Source organism: Rhipicephalus sanguineus, chromosome 4 (assembly GCF_013339695.2).
Source record: "Rhipicephalus sanguineus isolate Rsan-2018 chromosome 4, BIME_Rsan_1.4, whole genome shotgun sequence".
In the NCBI taxonomy this organism is placed as follows: Eukaryota; Metazoa; Arthropoda; class Arachnida; order Ixodida; family Ixodidae; genus Rhipicephalus; species Rhipicephalus sanguineus.
The window spans coordinates 16,217,629-16,239,556 of record NC_051179.1 but is presented as its reverse complement, the minus strand read 5'-3'; the positions used below and the strand labels follow the sequence as shown (position 1 = coordinate 16,239,556).

Sequence of the window (21,928 nt, the reverse complement as noted above, 5' to 3'; positions counted from 1 at the left end):
ATGGTCGGCAATAGCACTGCAATGGCCTACGCTAAATCCGCATTTGATGGCTGTGGTGTGGGAGGTGCGTCATCACGGCAGTCACTGTCCACATGTGCTGGTTCGAGTAGCTGACAAATGATCTCATCGTCCAACTCGGCGAAAACTCCCAAGCAACTTCCACCTGGTGAATAATCGCCGTCTTTTTCGCCATCGTCAGGGCCTTGTAGTTGCCGCGTTTCTTTAGTTCCGACAGCGCACATGAAACGGGCAGCGTCGGAGCAATTTCAGCAGATCAGGCCTCGCACGAGCAGGACAAAAAGCACGGGATGCAGATCAGGCCTAGCCACAGAAACATCTGAGAACGCAAACCCCCACATGCCAAAAGGAAACGACGTTGGGCTAGTTGATGTTGCAGCGCTTCTGTTGTCGTGCTCTCTTTGTCCGAATTAGGATCCGCGTCGTACTCGTACGTGCTGTCATTCACCTCAAACGCCGCACCGAGCCGATCCCAATCTTGGCTTGGCTTGGCCTGCTGTTTGGCCGTGGTAGCTGTTCAATCATGCGTTCAATGGATACTTCACTGGCTAATGGCAAAAGGCAATCGTTACATGTAGCCATCAAACATAGCCTTCGAGATCGGTAATTTCTGCGTGGATTTTTGACACTGGCACGATTTCAGTTATAGCCAGTGCAACCATTTTAGTGCTGGCAACCTAGCAAAAATATTGTAAACATTGCTGACAGCTTGTCATGGCGTTCAACGTCGCACTCGATCAGCCAGCTGGAGTCCGAAAAATCTAACAGCGGACTGTGCGGCGTCCGAATGTTCGGTCACGAGTTTACATTAGTTCAATGGGACGAGTGGTGGTGCCGCGAAGGCGTCCGAATAAACGAGCATGTCCGAATTTTCGGCGTCCGAATAAACGGTCAGTGACTGTAATATGTACAGTGGAACTCTGGTTACACATCCCCCGATTTTTTGACGTCCCATGCTCTGCGACAGATTAGTGATCCGGCAAATTTGCTTTGTGCATACACAGATTTCCACAGCCTATGATTATCACCAAAAACTCTCAATTACATTAGGTGTTAAAGCTTTCTAAAGACAATTTTTTCACGTGTTTTGAACATAACAGGTAGATTTTGCAACTGCAAATTGGCCGTGTTATAGCATGCTCACAGGCACGTTCGTAACACAAACTGGCCTTGTAACCTGACGCAGGTCAAGCCTCACACTGCACCAAACTGGGGCCAGAATATGTGCAGTCACTCGCAAAGTTTCATTAAGAGTTTTAGTTTCAAGTAGGGGTGTGCGAATATTCGAAATTTCGAATATTTTTCGAATAGTGTTTGCTATTCGATTCAATTCGCACTGGAATTTTACTATTCGAACTATTCGAACTTCCCAAAAACAAATACAGTCAACGTCCGATTGAAAGTGACCCCTTCAGATTTTCAATATGCTTCACCTCATCACATTACGGCATTGCGGCAAAGCTGCCTTTCAAGCTCCGTTACGGTCGAACTTTGCTAAGACACAGTCAACGTCCAATTGGTAGTGGTCCCTAGATTTTCGATATGCTTCACCTCATCACACCCCGGTATTGCGGCAAAGCTGCCTTTCAAGCTCCATTACGGTCGAACTTTGCCAAGAGACACTCAACGTCCGATTGGAAATGGTCCCTAGATTTTCAATATGCTTCACCTAATCACACCCCGGTATTGCGGCAAAGCTGCCTTTCACGCTCCACCACGGTCGAACTTTGCCAAGAGACGGTCAACGTCCGATTGAAAATGGTCCCTAGATTTTTGAATATGCTTCACCTCATCACACCCCGGTATTGCGGCTAAGCTGCCTTTCAAGCTCTGCTATGGTGGCAAATGTATTAACTCAAGAAAACGCTGGTTCCAACGTCGAGATGAAAGATGTGGCAGAGCTGGGGGCTCAATTAATGCTGTTTTGGGCCTGACATTTGGGCAGGAAGTCCGAAAAATTGGACGCCAAAGCTTTTTAGCATCCAAAATTTCAGATGTTCTTATATATCGACGTCTACAAGGAAGATTTAGAACTCCGGACTTGAAGAGAGCACACCCTTGTCCGCCACATCAGTTGGGCTTCCACAGAAGTTGAAAGAGGAGGAGAGGCTGAGGAAATGGCATCTTTGCCTATCACATGTAAAGTGTTGACGGCAACACTTTGGTTGCGCCAAATCATGTATGTAAACGCAATTCGGCCTCTACATTGCCTCATTCTTGATAAGACAACTATGAAACACCACCCTGCCAGTGCTTCAACCTAGCGAAATGAAATACTTTTGTGTTGTTATCTCATAACAATATGCTTAGGAATCCTCTTTAACTTTTTTTCTGCAATTTCACTTCGAAGTATTCGAAAAATATCCTAGAAATATTCGAGAAATATTCGAAAAATATTCTATTTGATTCGCACTCACACTTCAATATTCGAATTCGCTTCGCACCGAAAATTTTGCTATTCGCACAGCTCTAGTTTCAAGTAGCGTCAACTGCCATTGCACTAGGTGTAAGCTGTGTAAGCAAAGATGCGACTGTCAAAGCCTGCGTGCACTTGCCCCACAAGAAGAAAATCACCAAGGTGAAGCTGTTGGGCCCGCCGATTGTGTAATTTCTTTTTAAACAAGAAATACACGCGATTTCTGCCGCCTCTTGTCCAAAAGATCTGAGATTTAGCATTGCCCCCAAAGTCTCTAAACTTATCGTGAGCCATGTACAAAAAAGAATACAACTATAACCCTACCTGTTCCCCAGGCTGCCTTTCCTTAGCCGACTCGGCTCCGGGGGGTGCAGGGCTTGCACCAGGTGCCGGAGAAGGTCGTGGCTCGTCTCTCGGCGGTGGGTGCGGGGACAACGTGGGCATGGCGGGGTCTGCTTGAGACGCCTGCGAGGCCGGCCCTTCACTCAGCAGCAGTGGCGTGCCTGGGTGAGAGCACGACCCCACCGAAGGCGGAGGCCCTCCCACTGCTGGCTGATGAGACAGCTGGGGAAGGCCTCCACTGGCCACTCGAGACACCAGCGCCACTGCCCCTTCATAATCCACCTGGTGGAGAACGAGGAAAACATCGCAGCAGAACGTGTTGAGAGAGCGTGTTTCCAGCTATTTGGTGAAAGCAGTAAATAATTCGTGGTGGAACCAATGCATAACAAACACAATCACTTTGCAAAGCGCAGTTCTAACAAGGTTTGCCGTTCAAATGGTGTAAAACACAAAGATAATCGAGCTGGCTGCATCCGTTCACCTTGCAGTGCCTCTGTCTTCCAGATTACTCAGTTCACTTGCTCCACATATGTGGAGGAAAACTATGCCAGTGTGTGCAATACTGTAAAAACCGAAATATTGGTCTTTTTTTTTTAAAGAAAACCACAATAAAAAGTCAACCCCTCTCTTATATACCAGTCACTGGCAGGAAAACTTCGGGAGTCTGGCCATCATGGGCAACTGAAGTCAACCACCTCCATCGCCATCACAATCATCGGCAGTGCTTTGTTCACTACCGGCATTGTGTCATGGGCGGCCTCATTTAGCACTTTTGCTGTTGTCTAGAGAATCTATTTGGGCTCTGAGCTGCTCTTTTGTTCTCGAACGGTGGCTGACAACAGTTCACCATAGCGTTCAAGAAAACAACGATCGAGTTCGCGAATGCACATAGAAATCTGGTATCACACTGGGTCTGGTATCTGCACTGTGTGAAAATGCGTTGGGATGCTTGTGCAGGCGAATGCGAGCAAGAGCTGTAAGTTGCAAACAATAACTGAAATTCTGTCTTTGCATGGGTGTTCTTGCTGCTCCATCTTGCCGGATACTCTTTTCTGTTGCTTCCCGCGATGCCGGCAGCTCTGGTTACAGTGGCACGTATGGCTATGATCGGCAGGCAGATTGAGTGCACCACAGAAGCATTTGCTACTGAAGGATTACATCACGACATGCAGCAATCAGAAGAAAACTTTGTTTCTCTGCCAGACAACAGCATACATAGAAGGGGAGACAAAGGTTGCAGAGTTTATCCGGGAGCTGCGCTCGTGTCACGATTGCTACCGGTGACTTTAAGAGCACATCCAAATTAGAACTGACAAGATGGTTGCGACGTTTTATGAAGATAATGCTCGAGCCCACCTTATGGCTTTCTGCCATGTGGAACATGCGAGTAAACAACCATGTTGCACCATTTGAAATTCCACGGTAATTATGTTTTTTGGTACTTTGGCTGTTCCATGCACCTTTTTCTTCAGATTTTCAGTTGTTCGAAGTGAGGGGGTTGACCTATATTCTGGTCTTTACGGTAGACACTGTTCACTTGATTCCTCAAATGCCTCATAGCACTCATCCTTGCCACCAGGTGTGAAATGGGTTGGCCCTACATAAGAATTCCTTCCCTCAATTTGCTTCTTTTCTCAAATCCAGTGCCCCAAACCAGCTGATTTGTGTTATAACTAGAGCTGTGCGAATAGCAAAATTTTGGGTGCGAAGCGAATTCAAATATTGAAGTGCGAGTGCGAATCGAATCGAATATTTTTCGAATATTTCTAGAAAGTTTCTCAAATACTTCGAAGCAAAATTGCAGAAAAAAAAGTTGGAGAGGATTCCTAAGCATATTCTTATGAGATCGCAACATGAAAGTGTTTCTTTTCGCTAGGTTGTTGAAGCACTGGTGGGGTGGTGTTTCATAGTTGTCTTATCAAGAATGAGGCAATGTAGAGGCTGAATTGTATTTATGTACATGATTTGGTGCAACCAAAGTTGCCGACAACACTTTACACGAGATAGGCAAAGATGCCATTTCCTCAGCCTCTCCTCCTCTTTCAACTTTTGTGGAAGCCCAACTGATGTGGAGGACAAGGGTGTGCTCCCTTCAAGTCCGGAGTTCCAAATCTGCCTTGTAGACGTCGATATATAAGAACATCTGAAATTTTGGATGCTAAAAAGCTTCGGCGTCCGATTTTTCGGACTTCCTGCCCAAATTGCAGATCCAAAACAGCATTAATTGAGCCCCCACCTCTGCCGCATCTTTCATCTCCATGTTGGAACCAGCGTTTTCTTGAGTTAATACATTTGGCAACCGAAGCGGATCTTGTAAGGCAGCTTTGCCGCAATACGGGGGTGTGATGAGGTGAAGCATATTGAAAATTTAGGGACCACTTCCAATTGGACGTTGACTGTGTCTTGGCTAAGTTCGACCGTAGCGGAGCTTGAAAGGCAGCTTTGCCGCAATACGGGGGTGTGATGAGGTGAAGCATATTGAAAATTTAGGGATCACTTCCAATTGGACGTTGACTGTGTCTTGGCTAAGTTCGACCGTAGCGGAGCTTGAAAGGCAGCTTTGCCGCAATACGGGGGTGTGATGAGGTGAAGCATATTAAAACCTTTGGGGACCACTTCCAATTGGACGTTGACTGTCTCATGGCCAAGTTCGACCGTAGCGGAGCTTGAAAGGCAGCTTTGCCGCAATACGGGGGTGTGATGAGGTGAAGCATATTGAAAATTTAGGGACCACTTCCAATTGGACGTTGACTGTGTCTTGGCTAAGTTCGACCGTAGCGGAGCTTGAAAGGCAGCTTTGCCGCAATACGGGGGTGTGATGAGGTGAAGCATATTAAAACCTTTGGGGACCACTTCCAATTGGACGTTGACTGTCTCATGGCCAAGTTCGACCGTACCGGAGCTTGAAAGGCAGCTTTGCCGCGATACGAGAGTGTAATGAGGTGAAGCACATCGAAAATCTGAAGGGGTCACTTTCAATCTGACGTTGACTGTATTTGTCTTTGGGAAGTTCGAATAGTTCGAATAGTAAAATTCGAGTGCGAATTGAATCGAATAGGAAACACTATTCGAAAAATATTCGAAATTTAGAATATTCGCACACCCCTAGTTATAACGCAAGCACAGCGTCATTCGAGCAATTGACAAAGAGTCAAAAGGAGCAGTATCAGCATAGAAATGCTGCACTATCTCAGGCAAAGCCTGCTGTTTGCAAAAGGTGGAGTGTGTTTCTTCTATACCATTTAGCATTTCCTGCTCAACAAACTGGCATGCGGCGAAAGATTTAGGCTGCAGAGACAAAATCTGTAAATCTGCCTAATCATGCACTTTAAGTGAACATGTTGTCCACAAGCCAATGCCTATAACTGTCTACCTGATCTAAGCATCCTTTCTGGGTATGCAAGATCGTTGCATGACATTAGGGAGTCAAACTGCGTCTAGTTAATGAGGGTTCACGTACCCCAGGCACAGGGCTGCGCCGGTGGAACGGAGTGGAAGGTGCACTGTTGCTGCCAGTGCCACCTCGCGAAGAAGGCTTTGCCTGGCTGGTGAGGGAGGAATGTGCGGGGCTCTTGTCGACACCGGGTTTCTTGGCAGAGGCAGTGCCTGACGGGCTCGGAGATGGGCCCCTGCTGACCAGACTTCCGGTGCCCAACGTGGTAGCAGCCGCACAGGGTCGAGTGCCGCGGTTACACCTGCGCACGGCACAGTCAATATACAATTATAGACATGGTTTATTTGTAACTTTGTTCTAACAATAATACATTTTTCTCTTACTACTCTTCTCTAATTGCTCAAATATTAAAGATATTCTGGTCTAAATCGTTCAAACCTGACTTGAATGTAACTTAAGAGCATGGCGAAGAGAGAAAGTCACAAACAGGAGATGTACGAGTCTCTTCGCACTGCTTCAAGTTACCGTATTTACACGATTGTAGGTCGACCAATTTTATCAAAATTTGAAGTTCGAAGTTGGGGGGTCGACTTACAATCGAAACTGAAACTAGTTTCGAAAATTTTCTGAAAATCCCCGCGTATTGCCACGAAGCTAGCTTTTCTGCATAGCTTTGAAGCACTGTGGTGAAGCCAGCTTTGCACACCAAAATTTGTTTTTTTCAGCGACATCGTAAATAAATTTCCTTTATGAAATGCTCTCGCACTTTTATTTTCTCTCTTGATGTACGATTTTAGGGGGGTCGACCTACATTCCAGTCGACTTACAATCGTGTAAATACGGTATATTTCTGATGAGCCAATTCGTTTAAAATACTTGTATGGACTGCGCTCAGAGACTCGATAAACTGCCTTTGTATGTGCACCTTAACCACTGTCAAGTTAGGTGCTGCAGAGACATGGATAATGATTTCTGTACTTGTTGGAAGCTGCAAGTCGAGAAAAACTGGATTTCTTTTTACTGAATCGGCAGACCAAGAAACTGCAGTTCGGCTGCAAAAATTTACCAACAATAAAGCAGAGGTAAGTGAAAGGTCCTTCCAATGTTGCTTGAATAAGAATGCAAGTCACCATACAGCCAACTCTAGAAAAATTAAATTGCCGTATTTATTCAATTGTAATGCAAGGGTTGACTTTCCAGGAAGATAAAAATAAAACTAAAATAAAATGATCGCGTGCATTATTGCACTTGAATTTCGGTATTCAATTGCAACGAGAGGATTGACTTCAGGTAGTAAAAATATGAAAAAAAATTGGCGTTATATTCGAGTAAATACGGTAAGGGGCTTTGTGTCCCAAATAATTATGAGGCATGCTGTAATGGGGAACATTGAATAAATTTTGATCACCTGGTGGTTTTAATGAGAAACTATGTGTAAGTATATGAGTGTGCTTGCATTTCATCCCAACTGAAATGCAGCTGTCGTGAACAGGACAAATAATATTCTGCGGTTCTACGTGGTGAAACCATAAGTTTCTGAGGCATGCGTTAGTCGATTAATTTTGGCTACTTGGGTGTCTTTATCCAATGCACATTTTTACATTCTGCCCCCGTGAACTTGTGGTAAATCAAGAATGAAATCTGGAACCTTGTGCACAGCCGCACGACTAAGCCATCGCATAGCAGCTAAGCGATGCAACAGGTGGCCAGAACGGAGCAGGAGACCCTGAAGTCAGCAGCATAAGCGGACACAGCACGCATTGGCCCAGCATTATTTGTGACTTTCCTATTATTACTTTTAGATGTGAAGCATCTTATGGCGGAGTTCAATCCGGTGGTGGTGGTGTGCGGCGTGACCACCCTTACTGCGCATGCGCAAACCTTCTCCACTTCCCCTCTCCACTTTCCCTTTCCCCTCTGATTTCCCCCTCCCCACTCCCCCCTCCCCTTTCCCCATCTCTCCTCCCCTCTCCACATCACCTCTCCCCTTCCCCTTTCCCCCTCACCACTACACCTCTATAACGCGGGCTCTACATGCCGAAACACTGCTTCGCATCGCCTCATGGTCCCCTTTAGCGGGAGATGGTGCGATTTTTGTTTGTCTGACTGACCAACAAGTTAGAGCAGCGAGGAACGGTATGACTATATAATGACAGGAATAAAGAAGCCAAACGAGTGCCCATTAGCATGATAACTTTTCTCCAGCTGGTGCAACCAAACTTTATTTGTCTGCCAATTGAGGACAACTCACTGAAAGCAATTCAAATATGGCAATAAGTCCCACCACTGGCGGTTAAGAAGGCCCTGCAACACTCTCCCAAGTAATCATCGAATCAACTCACTATTGGGGTTTATCGCCTCTATAATCAACTGCCACATAAATCTTTGAAATCGTCAAGTACGAGCGGAGTTACAAGGATTCATCACATGCTTTGAGTGCTTTCTCTGTCCTTTCGTCTCGACGAGCGTACAAGCTTCGTCTGCGCACGTCATGACCTCGAGCACTTTATCTTCCTTATTTGAATGCATAAGCTCCCTTTCAGTAGGATCACGGACACACTAGTGTCGCTACTGTGTAAATATAGCACAGTACTGAGTGCGGTGTCAGCACGTGGTGGCACCCCGTGGCAGCCGTGGTAACTGTGCAGCACAAGAATATTCAAATCAGCCAACGACAATGTCCTTCCCTCCAGTGGTGTAGTCGCACCCATCGACGACTTAATTCGCTGAGTGAAGAGCGAGCAATTTCTAGATGTCTTTGAAAAGTAATTTTAAATTTCCTGCCCCATACAGTGCTATAATATTTGGCCCACATGTTCACAGGAGCCTTGACTAGAGATTGGCTGCATTTTCTGACCATGTTCGCAAAGTGTTGCACGGCCCCTTTAAAACATTGATGAGCATGTTGCTGCAGGTAGGTATAATGAAAATGCATTTACAAGCTATTTACAGAGAACTGCAAATACATCCAAGATGGCGGATAGTCTATCTGCAAAACTCCCCGCTGTCTTTTTCCTCACATTGACCAATGCTGCTGTTGTAATGCTTTGGTTACCACGGCAATACAATATGAAAATTTTGATTTTAGATTAATAGATGTTTGAGTGCAGAATTGAAAGAACAAGTGTGCCCCACTCAACCCAACAACTCTATTTGCACAAGCAACTTTTATAAACTGGCATGCATGCATAGACATATTTTACTATACGTGTTATAGTTGCAAGTCAGTTCTGTTAAATAAAGTAAGCTCCTGTTCTCATGGTTAATAATTCCTGGGGTTTTATGTGCCAAAACCACGATACGATTATCAGGCATGGCATAGCGGTGGACTTTGGATTAATTTTGACCACCAGGGGTTCTTTAACGTGCACCTAAATTTAAGCACACAGATGTTCATTGCATTTTGCCCCATCGAAATGCAGCTGCTGTGACTGGGATCCACTTCCCATAGTTAGTAGCATGTTTTTCATGCTTTCAGCTGATTTCTTTGCCTCATGCTCCACATAAAACAGGAAGAACAATACTGAGCAGCCCACCCCCAATCACAAAGAAACAAAGGAATTCCCAAGTGACCCATGTCCTCAGATTCAAACGTATAATGTATCCAATATATTAGAATCCAAACATACGGCACCATGCCCTTAGGATATGTTGCTTAATTAATGCAGTATAACCTCGTTACAACGGATCTGCTTACAACAGACATTCGGATACTCCAGACCAATTTGCGGTGTTATGCCAACCTCCCTATCTGTACTATTGATTGAGCTTCGTTTACAATGGATTTTGGTACAGCGGAAATTCGGATATAATTGACTAAATTTGAGGCCAGTAAGGTGGTCAGCACCCCTTTACAACGGGCTTTTCTACCATGGACATTCCAAATTCAATAACTTCCGACTTCAAACATCGCTTGGCATACTTTCGGGACGGGAACAGCGTGCTGGATATCGACACACCAATTTAAGAACAAAGGCCGCCGATCTCTGGTCTGTCAATGATCACTTATGCCTAGCTGCGGGCGACGAAAAATCGGCATGCAGTGTGCTTGGTCTTGCGTTTTGGGGTGCCGACATGCGAAATTGCTAGCCGCTGCCACCGTTGCTCCGAGCAGTCACTGCACGGGGACCATGGCCGGGGGGTACGCTGCCGAAGCGTAAATTGCCCATCCGTGGTTCCGAGGAGCCAGCGGGCGATGTGATTCGTTGCTTGTGACGGAGCACATTGCAGCTTCTTCGCTTTCGCATGTCCCCTAGCGTGATGTTGTTCTTGCCCGCAAAGTTCGGATTCGTCGTGTACGTGGGCACCGTGAGCGCAGTTAGGCATAGCCACGACTTCGAGCAGAGAGCTCGGTTGCAATCTGCGTGGCTGCAGTGCCCAATGTTTCAAAGTACGTCATGCTCGATCGCGAGTACAAAGAGTTGTCTCCGGATGGTCTTCATCCCGAGGTCCGAAGTTCTGATGAGCAGAACCTCTAACCGGGGGTCCGACGAGTCAAAACTATATTAGTCTGTCCGAGACGTGCGTCTGTGATGTTCGTGATGAGTGTGGCGCGATATAGTAATCTGACGATTGAGCTTCCGCTAGAAGCTGCCAAAGTAAAGTGTAATTATATTCTAATGATCGTCGACCCAGGAACACAGAACACGTCTAAGTAGTGAGATTTTCAACAGCCGTGACCTCGCGACGCACAAGCAGCAGACGACGCATTCCCAGAGCGAGCATCGGTCCAATGGCGAGACGTGCCGGAGCAACATGGCAGAAGCAGCCAATCGGAGGCCTCGAAACGAACATCAAACATTTGCTTTTTGTACGCTTGCTTCTGAATGGAGGAGCTAGCTGAAGCGGGAAATTTGAATACGGAAAAATGCTTTTTCCGACGAGACTACAATGGTGGCGACCGGTTGCGCCGTTGCGGAGCTACGACTTTTTGAAAAGAGTCTTTTTTTTCTGCGATTTCTGCATTAATTTTCGCCACTTCGGCAGGCGCATCATATTTTATACAGCACTTCTATGTAGTAACAAAATGGCAAGTTGGGCTAGTTGGTGCTTGTTTGTCTTTGTCTTTTTGAGTGCTGTTTTTTAGTGAAGATATTTTGGGATCAAATAGAAAAAGGGCTACAGAAACTGAAAATATGACTTTCAGAAAATCGAATTTTTTGTGTTATTTTCCGCGGTAAGGAAGTCGCATCTCCCGTTAAGAATAAATCCATTGTTTGACCACGCTTGTGACTCTTAATTCTCTCCGGTTATAACAGACTCATTCAGCGTTTACATAAAGCTCTGTTGTAACAGAACTTGGATTTTACATACTCCCTTTCGAACAGATCAAAATCCTCTTCACTATAAAGGTCTGTTGTAATGAGGTTATACTGTTGGCTGCTACCAAACCACCCAGCAACAATGTAATAGAATTTTAACAAGCTCTCGGCTGTAGCGAATTTCTGTGCTTAAAGGTCCACCATACATCCCATTTCTCAGGTGCACCGTGATCTTCCAGTGAGTCATGCATTCTTGCAGCTTTACAAAAACAAAAGGGGGCAGTTCTAAAATGGCCCCATGACATGTGCAATCAAAAGGAACAAGTATTTTCCCTTTAAATTCATTGCATTGATATTTTCAATGACACTTCTTGCTCATCAGGAATATTTCAGCTGCACAGAAGGGAACTGAGACCCTCTGTTAACTCAAAGCAACAAACATCTATGAAGAAACAAAACTACCGAAGTGCTTCATCATGTGAAATCAGAGACGTGAACTGAACGTTTCATAAGGGTGCACGTTTCAAAGCAATACTGGAGCTCTACTGGATACGTCTCAGTGGAGGGTTCCAGGCTAGTTTCAACAACCAGGATTCTTTCAATGTGCAGCTGAATACAAGTGTAGACGGTCGCAGCGCACTAGAAGCAAATCAGTGACTCGATAATCAGCACCATGAAACACACCGGAAGCAGAAGCAATGCGTCTGCCCGCACGGGTCACAGAATTCCCAGCCAGCACCAGCCTCTTCGTCGCAAGCCCTGGACACCAGAGAGTCTTGCCACGCAGCCACTTTTGCTTTCTGCGCAATCAATGCACTGGGAGCTGTGTGGGGTGCCATCGGTGGCTCAGGGGGCGCCAGCCGCACCGGCCGCGAGGACTGTGACGTCCCTGCGGCACCACTAGCAGTCCTTGCAGCCATCATGGCACCATGGAGGTAGCCAGGCTCACAGGGTGATGTAGGAGGTGTCAGAACGGCTGTCAAACCGGGTGGAATGCCGGGCTTGACACCGGCAGGAAAATTGTGTGGCCGAGGAGGTGCGCTGCCATGCGTGCCACCTCCTGCGCCGAATGGCCCACTCGCTGCTGCTGGGGCAGGAGTCGCAGGGGCGGCGCCTTGAGAAGGCTCAGTCTGCTGTCCCGACACCATTTCATCACTTTCGGCGACGAACACGTAGGATGAAGGATACCGCAGCTTGACACCACCTACAGAAAAAGACATTCAAGGAATTGAGCCTTTTCCAGTTGCCTCCTTTTATCGTAGAGCGCACAGGCAACATAAGACTTTATTGACAGCTTTGGTATTTCATTCTGGCCATTATTCGAGTCCCCATACACAAAATTGCCACAAACCCTACCTACGACTCCTTAGACTTAAGGGGGGACGCGGCTTTCGTATCGCGAAAAATGGCAAAAAAATCGATTTTTTGAAAATAACGTTTTCAGTTTCTGTAACCCTTTTTATATCCGATTCCAAAATATCTTCACCGAAAACCGCGTAGAAGTGCTATAAAAAATTGTTGCGCCTGCCGAGGTGGCGAAAATTATTGGGGAAATCGCAAAAAAACACTGATTTTCAAAAAATCATAGCTCCGCAACGACGCCACCGGGCGCCGATATCTTGGGCTCATCGGAAAGCGCATTTCTCCGTCTTCAAATTCCCCGCCGCAGCTGGCTCCTCCCTTCGAGGAGCCAGCTGCGGCTGAGCCAGCCAGCTACTAGCGGAAGCTCGGTGGGATTACGATGGCGCGCCGCACTCGTAGCGAACATCGCAAACGCGCGTCTCGGACCGACTCTCTAGCGTTGACTCGTCGGATCCGTGGTTGGAGGTTCTGCTTATGCGCACTTCGGACGTCGTGACGAAGATGATCGCAGGACGACTCTTTGTACTCGCGACCACGCATTACGTACTTTGAAACATCGGGCACCGCGGCCGGCGCGTCTACTGCTCGGAGTCGTCACTAGGCCTAACTCCGCTCACGGCGTCGGCACGCGAGACGAACCTCGAACTTTGCAGGCAAGAGCAACGCGTTAGCGGACTCGCGGCAGTGTGCTTCTTTGCAAGGAACGAAGCGCTTCCCCCGCCGGTTCCTCGGTACAGCGGATGGTCATTTTACGCATCGGCAGCGGACCCCACGGCCAAACTCGTCGCGCAGCGGGCGCGCGTCGGCGTCCCGCAATGCGAGGCCAAACACGTTGCGCGCCTATTTTTCGTCGCCGCACCTAGGCATATTGCGCATCGTCACCGAATGCCGCCACCCAGCACATCGCGTGCCGACTTCCCGGACTATGCGAGCACTTAGAGGTGAAATAAAGCACTGGTGATGCAATTTAGGCGCGCTTGGGGCCGTGCTTGGTATCGCCGTAAGCGCTCATGAATCATCTGGAAAAATAAAAGCCTCGCAGAAAACCGTGTCCGCGACCGGGTGAATGATGAAGCGCATCGCAGGCGAGGTTTACAAATTAGCTTGACGAGTGAAACAGGGAGATGAATTGATATCTGCCCAGTTCGCGTCTTGAATAAACTGCTAAGGAATTCCTATTCCACCAATGTCTTGGCTATGACTGCCTGTTATTTAGGAGGAAGAGATAGGTTGCCATGATGAGAGCCGCTCTTAGTATCCTATAAAAATGATTCAATGATCAATTGCAATCAAGACTGTTAATTATGTTAATGAGAGCATGAATACAAGAAAGCTGGCAAATCATCATAGTACATGACCTACTTCCATTACAATATCTTTTTTGTCATGTCTATTACACCACTTCATAACTTCGTTTAAAATTCATGCTACATGTTCTTTGTATATCAGAAAAGGATTTTAAGAAAAAAGAAAGAAAACAAAGGCACAACCGATGAAAGGCCACATGTGCGGGAGGTCCAACCTTATAAAACACCTTAAAGATCACAATCTTCTTGTTTTTTAGAGAAGCAAGGCACCTCAAACTAAAGACATGGCACTCAAGAAAGTGCACATTACGAAGGACTCAAAAGATTATGACCCCAGTGCCTTTTCATGAAGTAATATCGTTGGTACAACTTTAAAAGCCGTTTTCTCAAAACGACTTTTCTTGATTCCTGCTTCGTTTGTTCCGCTGATTTCTCACTGCCCACTGGGTCTATTTCAGTTCCGTTTTTTGTTCTATATTCCTTGAAGCACAGTTCAGGGCGTGACATTCTTGCTTTTTCAGTATGGCTTTTTGATAATTAGCTATTTGACGAGTTGCACAAAGCCTCGATGCCTGTTGCACAGTCACCTCATGAAAAATGAAAACTAAAAAAAATTTTGTTGCAAATAAAAAAATCTAAGAATGTCATGCCCTTAATCAGACATCTTAGAATGCATAGCACTTTGAACGAGTTTCCTATCGCATTTTTTAACCGAGTCAGACTCAGAACAAGAGCAGAAGGTGAAATATATTGTAAATCAAAAAGTTGTAAAGATATATTCCTGAAATTTCTACAGTAGCATTAAAAAAACATTTCAAATAAGTGTGCCAATTTTCATCAAAATCCATGAAGAAATAAGAAAGTTGGTACCGAAAGCCACGTCCCCCCTTAATATAGTGGAGAATTATGTCGCTGCAAAGTTAGGTTAGACTGATGTGGTACCATCAGTACCAAGTGACCTAATACGCCTCGTAAGAAAGGCACAAAATCATCATCGCTTTACTGTTTGTGCTGCTAGACTATTTGGTTAAGACCATGACAGAAAGAAGTATCACTCATAAATTACAGCTAAATTTATTCATGGTAGATAGGATTACCTTAACAGAAAGAGTGCACAGTGTGTGCAAATAGTGAGGTACCAATTGGCAAGCGATGTGCCATGCTCTGGTTTTAATTATTATTCTTTGTCTCTGTCTTTATACATGCTGCATATCTGTCTTAAATCATTATTATTCCCTGGCAGCCATAATTGGGAGGATAAAGTCTTAAGGGGCAGCACTGGCGTCCACTTCCTTGAGTCAATGTAGTGGGTAGGATGGAGGAATATATCAATATATATGGTCCGGTTAGCGCTTACATGTGTACTCACCTACAAGGACCTCAAGGGCACACGGCAATGGTTCTTCATCTCCACTTGAAGGAGTTGCATCACCCCGATGGGCTGAATTGTTGAGAAGAGGCAGTGGATAGAACTGATGCCACTCAGCCAACAAGGTCTGGGTGGACGCATCGTTCTCCTTGAATCCCTGGCCTGTCAGCACACCAGCCAGGCCATAGGGTCCCAGAATCACTGATACAAAGTGGAATGAAAGAAAGAAAACAATAGGGACAGGGCCAACGATTAGTACTACTATGAATCTTTGCATTGCGGTGAACACAGGAAGCTTACAATTTGAAAAGCAATTAACAGAGAAGTTATAAAACTAAGGACAAAAAATACTCTCTGAGCACCAGGCAGCATTTTTCTTTATTTTGCATTTGAGCAAGAAAAAGTTAAAATATGCAACACCATCAGGCACTTATAGCTTCAGCTCCACTTAAAGTAACTGTTCAAGTACTAATTTTTGAATGTCTTGCATTGAAAAGAGACTCAAAGCATAAACAACTAGCACCAAGAGTACTGACAGTTAACAATACAAGGTAAACACGTCATCATTGATGTCGCTACTGCTCAAGAGCAAACTGCACAAGCGAAACGGCTATAACAAACTGTGCTCATCATAAGCAGCACCACACGCAAGAAACTACTGTTCAATCTTTACCAGCAATGGAAGTTCGAGGCACTGGGACATCAAAAAATGCTGCATGGAAGTTTGAAAAGCAAAGCTCGAATGCAACTGCCTGTGCTCCGACTTTTGTTTGACTGAAGACACTTCGTCCAGGAAAGGGGATAAAAAAACACATCTTCAGTAAGAATGTGCGCGGCCAGGCTGTAGCAGCTGTTTTGGGCAAAATTACAAACGCAACAGTAAAGATGCTCGCATTACTTCCCTCACAATAACAACACACCCGCATCGATGGCTCACCTTTACATGGGCTTTGGCTAGCAGACTGTGCAGCCAACAAGTGCTGCCTAGAGATACGATGAATGGGAGGGTGTTGCCGCACATCAACGCTGGCACACACCGTGCTGTCACCATGTACGAAGAAGTGAAATGAAAATGAAAGCTGTGTTCCACTGGAGCCCCTGGAAAATATGAAATTAGAGAAGACGGAGTCAATTGCAGAATGCATATTTCACAAGAAAGGTTTTAAGTGCGAAAGATTACGCAGCTGCTCCAATTATACTTTGGGTTGCCATGTTTGCCTGTACTCGCAGGGGTGTGTTAATTCAGACACCAGAACATACTTCTAGGTTTAAAAACTCACTATGATGAGATTACAGGTAGCACTTCTTAATTATACATAAAATAGGCATCAGTCATTTTCCATCAACATTTTAATTTACAGACTGCAATGAAATTTGGTATTCAATCCATGGAGAAGAGCACATTTTAGACGTATGACAACTTAGAACACCTCTTTTGACATTTTTGTCTACGATAGAGCATAACCAATACAAAAACTTTCGTAAAACACAAAACTACAATAGACCTCTGACAAAACTGGTAGCTCTGATAAAGGGCAGCAGCTAGGTCATGGTGAACATAATCTTGACCGAATTCAATACAGCGACCAAACTTTTTCGATGGCTCGCTTAGAAGTTTCCTTTTTCTCTAAAACATTTTGAAAGTGTTCTCAGCCAATCTGTGGAAAAAGGGGAATAAATCCAAGGGGCCCAGTTCCTAGACACAACCCAAAGACGCAAAAGAAGGCATAGGGGGCATTATTTTAGTTTTTTATTTCAAGTGAAGAAATCATGACATCAGCTTTAACATTTCTATTTAGTGCCCCTTTAATAAGGCCAACATTATAAGAGAAAAAAAAAATCGGTCCTTACCCCCTATCTTTGTCTGCGCTATCGCAGGGCTGAAGAAACCACTTGCCCATCCTGGTAAATCCTCTTGATAATAGGCACCTGCAAGTGAAAGTAAAGCAGAATGAACACACTAAATGATTATACCATGTTAGTAAATAATGTTCACAGCTGGTGATGATGCAAATAAAATTTTCTCATCACTCGATGAAAAGTTCCACTGCCCGAGAATGAAACAACGCTACACTTGTGGTTACCATATTATTGAGTCAAGTGAAGTGCCCCAATACAAATCGATGTCTTTAGACTTATGCAACTACCGCATGGGTGACATCTCAAGAATGAGGCTTTAACTACTTCTGTTAGGTATTTCTAGATTCCATGCCATACTCTGGTTTAACATTACCAAAATGCCGAGATGGCTACGCATATAATGAATATAGGAAGTTGGTTAAGAATTGTAGTTTTAGAGAAGGCATTATCCCCACCTAATCTTTTGCAAATTAGACGTATGTAAGTCGATGCCAGCACCTTGTATGCCAGTCGGTGCCAGCTTTTTCTTCGCTTCTGTGTGCAATAAAAAGAACACTCCGGGAAGAACAGAGCATTCAAGAACACTCAGAATTCCCACCTCTATGAATGAATGAAGGGGATTTTCGAGAGCTCGTTTCTTTGTTTGGCACACATGAAGGTCACTTGAATGTGCAGGCAATTCATGCACTATGGGAGCATGGTGACATATCCAATGACCGAATGAGTTATCTCAATAAGACAAACTGGCGAAAAGGCTAAATTTCGAAGTCTCTACGTACATTCATCTAGCAGTATACACATTCAGTGTTATGTACTTTTTGTGCTTGCCTTGCATGCACAGCAGCCATTTTTCTTTTTTTGTTCACTGGCACAGACTAGCACATGCCGAGGCCTTCATGACAAGTGGTATTTTATTGGCGGGGACGTACCTTTGTATAAGGTTGTGTAGAGCCTTGAACAATAGGGAACGACACTCGTAGGAGAGGCCATTTTCCCAGCTGCCTTGCTCTGTGTCTGTAAAGAAAATTATTTGCTCAGACATACTTGGACTGCTGATAAAATGAAAACAAAAAAGAAAAAAAATTTATAGGTCTGCTGCAGTAAATCATAGTTCCAGGCAATGCTTCAGTGATGACACATCAGCAAGCTGCTCAACGGAGATGGTGCTTTTTGCGGAGTGCATATTCTTTTATTGTATTTACATCCCTTGATTACACAGACAAATGGCTAAGTCATACCACAAAAACACACTTGAAATCGACGTCATAGTGTGACATGCAAATATAAAGTTCCCTACTTAATTAGTGTTTTTTTTTATTTTATTCAAGAAACAAATGCACAAAACGCTGTTTGGACATCGTTCAAATGCTAGTAGCTGGTCTAATATTACAGTCGCCGACCGACAAATCCGACATCGATAATTCGGACATGCTCCATAATTCGGACAGTCGCGCGGCACCGCCAATGGTCCCACAGAAGTAATGTGTAAAGACAACCGATATTTCGGACAGCTGCGAGATCTACATTTGATAATCCGGACCCTGTCCGAGACTGTCGCGCACGCCGAACCGCCAGCCATTATCTCCTCCGGCACCCGTACCATACAAAGTATGGCCTCGGAGATCAAAACGAAACCTAATTGGTGATCTATGAGACTTTATTTCGATCGCTACTTTATGCCTCAGAGATTTGTGATTGGAAATGCCGATCTTGGAGGCACTGGTCAACTGTGGGAAATCGTATCGACATCACGAACATCCTACATTCCGATTCCTGTACCCTGCGCTGCGCTGCTATTGCTGCCATTCTGTCGAATGCGTCTGCGGTAAAGCGTTTTGCGCGCACATTCATTTTCATCTTGAGACTTGCTTTCTTTTACACTCTGCTGTCTCAAAAGATCTGAGTTAAATGGCGCCAACGGTGCCCTCACAGCCAGCGCCGAAGGCCCCGCCGACGACAACAAAATGCGGCAGATACAGTCAACTGCCGATTTTTCGGACGACGATTTTCCGGACATGCTCGAAAACTCGGACGCTTTCGCGGCACCGTCATGAGCCCCATAGACGTCAATGGTCAAGAACGTCAGAAATTTCGAACACTAAAACTCTTCGGCGTCCGATTTTTCGGACTTTCTGCCCAAATTGCAGGTCCGAAAGGCAATAATTGAAGCCCCCACCTCTGCCACGTCTATCACATCGTAGGTTCGAACCAGCGCTTTCGCGAGTCGACCTGTTTGCGACAGTAGCAGAGTCCAAAAGTCAGCTTTGTCGCGATGCTGAACTGTTATGGGGTGAAGCGGACCGGTAATTCCAAGGGGCCGCTATCACGGCGCCGTGCGGCGACGTCTACGGAGGCGTGATGGCAGCAGGTGGCAAATGCGCCAGTACGGCTCAATCGCTGACAAGCCTTACAATAAGCATCTTCAGTCAACTGCTCGATAGTGCACGTGGCCTGGTGCAGTTGCATGCGTAGTGCACGCATTTAATAGGTGAGAACACAAACACGCTGCCATTCATGCTGCCTCTTTGTGCGACCGCTAAGTGCGCCGCACAGACGCGTTGCTTTCATGAACAAAACCAACTCGTCATCGTACAGCGACTACATCACACTGGCAGAGATACAGGCGGTCTTGGTTGCACGTAAGCGGAAGTGCGGACAGCAACGCATTGACAACTTTTTTCGGCCACCGGGACCCTGAAGTGTCAATAAAAGTTTTTTTTTTCTGACGCATTCGTTTTTTCGGACATTCGATAATTCAGACTTATTTACGTGCCCCGTGGAGTCCGAATTATCGGTCATCGACTGTAAATAGGCATGCAGGTTATCCATAAAGAATAAAATGTGAACGCCATATCACCAGTGGCAACATTCTGATTTATTCTTTGCCATTTTCTTGCTGTACAGCTAATATATTCTCTGGCCCACAATGCACAAACTTTCAAAGAAGCATAAGCTAATTTTTTCATATGTCACAGTACGTACTGCAAGACCCGTCAATACAAGGCTGCATATGCTGCACAAGTGTCGCCATACTCAATGCATGCTTCATTTCCTAGTCATCATTTTTACTTTTATATTACTTCGAGGCTAAAATTGTGTTTAATTGTCAATAGCACATGAATGAATTGACGCTGTGAATGGAACAACAGCTTCACTGCACAGCATTCCAGAAGATATGAGCACATTATGATAAAATCTGGTGACAGCTGTCTTATTATAGCAATCGGTGGAAATTGACCATGGTACAGATGCCACGACTTGAACAATAGCTTCACTGAACAATATTTCAGGTCATTTGGACCAATCATGTTAAAGGAACACTTCAATACAACTGCTGTTCATTACAGGCATCACTGACATTTATTCAAGCTACTACTGAAAAGTGTGAATGGTTTACAACAGGAATGAAATGGGAAAGGACCGTAGGTGTGCGCATAGTTGTCAGTTAAAAGGGGGGCAAAAGTTTCACTGCGGCACCCCCCACCTCAGTCCCCTTTTGGACGAATCTGAAAGAAATCGAGCTTTGCAATGGATGCAAAAACGAAAAATGACGGTATGACGTGCTGCCTAGAATGGTTTGCCTTTGGTCCCTGGCTTTTTGGAGGTAAAAGTGGGAAGTAAACAGTGCTTAGAGTGCAACGTCAGGCGGCTTTGGCCGCCATTACCGTCCAAAACATGCACGGCCATAACCCTGCACACTGCGATTGTCATGGGTAACCCATAACCATGCACACATTGATGGGACAGGTCAACTTGAGTAAAGCTATTGGGTGGACTTGGCACCCTCCCATGTGAATGCCTATGGAAAGGACACACATTCTCTCAGAGAAATGCTGAGTATAAGCGCTAGCGACATGACTTTTCCTCGGCTACCATCTGTGTGGCAAAATGTGCATACAGAGACTGCTCGGATGCAGCAATAATACGAAAACACGTGAGTGTGCGCCCCCGGATTTGGATGCACCCGTCAGCGGCTCCGGTGCGATGGACTAATTTTGGGCCACCGCCGAAACCGGCACGTTACAGAATCCGCTCAACCGCGCCCTCCTTTCCCACCCACGCATGCTAGCGAGAACAGAGCCGGTGGCCGTCGACGAGCGCAGCAGTGGAGTAGGGAGCTGTCACGTGACACGACACGCCTCCACCTCGGCGACCCCTTTCGGCCCGGAGTCTCGCGCGCGCGGGAGGAGGAGGCCCCCTGGGCCAACATCCCTCGCCGCCGTTTTTCGCGGTGCGCAGCAGGCAAATGCCCGCACGCACGCCACGCATCGATTGATCCCCCTCTACGTGCTGTTGCGCCGCCCCGCGCATTCTCGTTGATTTCCAACTGTCCAACGGCTCTTATTTCTCCCGGGCTTGGCGAGCGTCTTGAGAAACGGTCGCAAAACTGGGAGCTCCGTAATCGCAGTCTGCTGTCCTTCTCAATGAAAGCGCGTGCGGCCTGCGACGCGTGCTTGAAAAGGCGAGCATAGTGAACTTCTTATCTCAAGGTCATTCCGTTTATTAATGAAAATTAAAAAAAAAAAGATGTTTATAAATACAGTGTCGAAGTCGAATGGCGTACTAACGTCGCCGCTACCAAGCTAACACGCAAACGCA

General features: G+C 45.7%; 1 protein-coding gene across 3 annotated transcripts in view; it reads right to left on the bottom strand.

Moving 5' to 3' along the window:
- LOC119389486 (mediator of RNA polymerase II transcription subunit 13-like) overlaps positions 1-21,928 on the bottom strand; it is a 121,860-nt gene that overhangs the window by 59,888 nt on the left and 40,044 nt on the right. For all 3 annotated transcript variants that reach the window (XM_037656773.2, XM_037656774.2, XM_037656775.2), the window contains exons 3-9: positions 18,259-18,343; positions 17,321-17,398; positions 16,407-16,567; positions 15,470-15,670; positions 12,116-12,635; positions 6,237-6,471; positions 2,759-3,058 (exon numbers count right to left, since the gene is read on the bottom strand). In XM_037656773.2, coding sequence (XP_037512701.1) covers positions 2,759-3,058; positions 6,237-6,471; positions 12,116-12,635; positions 15,470-15,670; positions 16,407-16,567; positions 17,321-17,398; positions 18,259-18,343 — 1,580 coding nt within the window. The remainder of the gene's footprint in view (positions 1-2,758; positions 3,059-6,236; positions 6,472-12,115; positions 12,636-15,469; positions 15,671-16,406; positions 16,568-17,320; positions 17,399-18,258; positions 18,344-21,928) is intronic.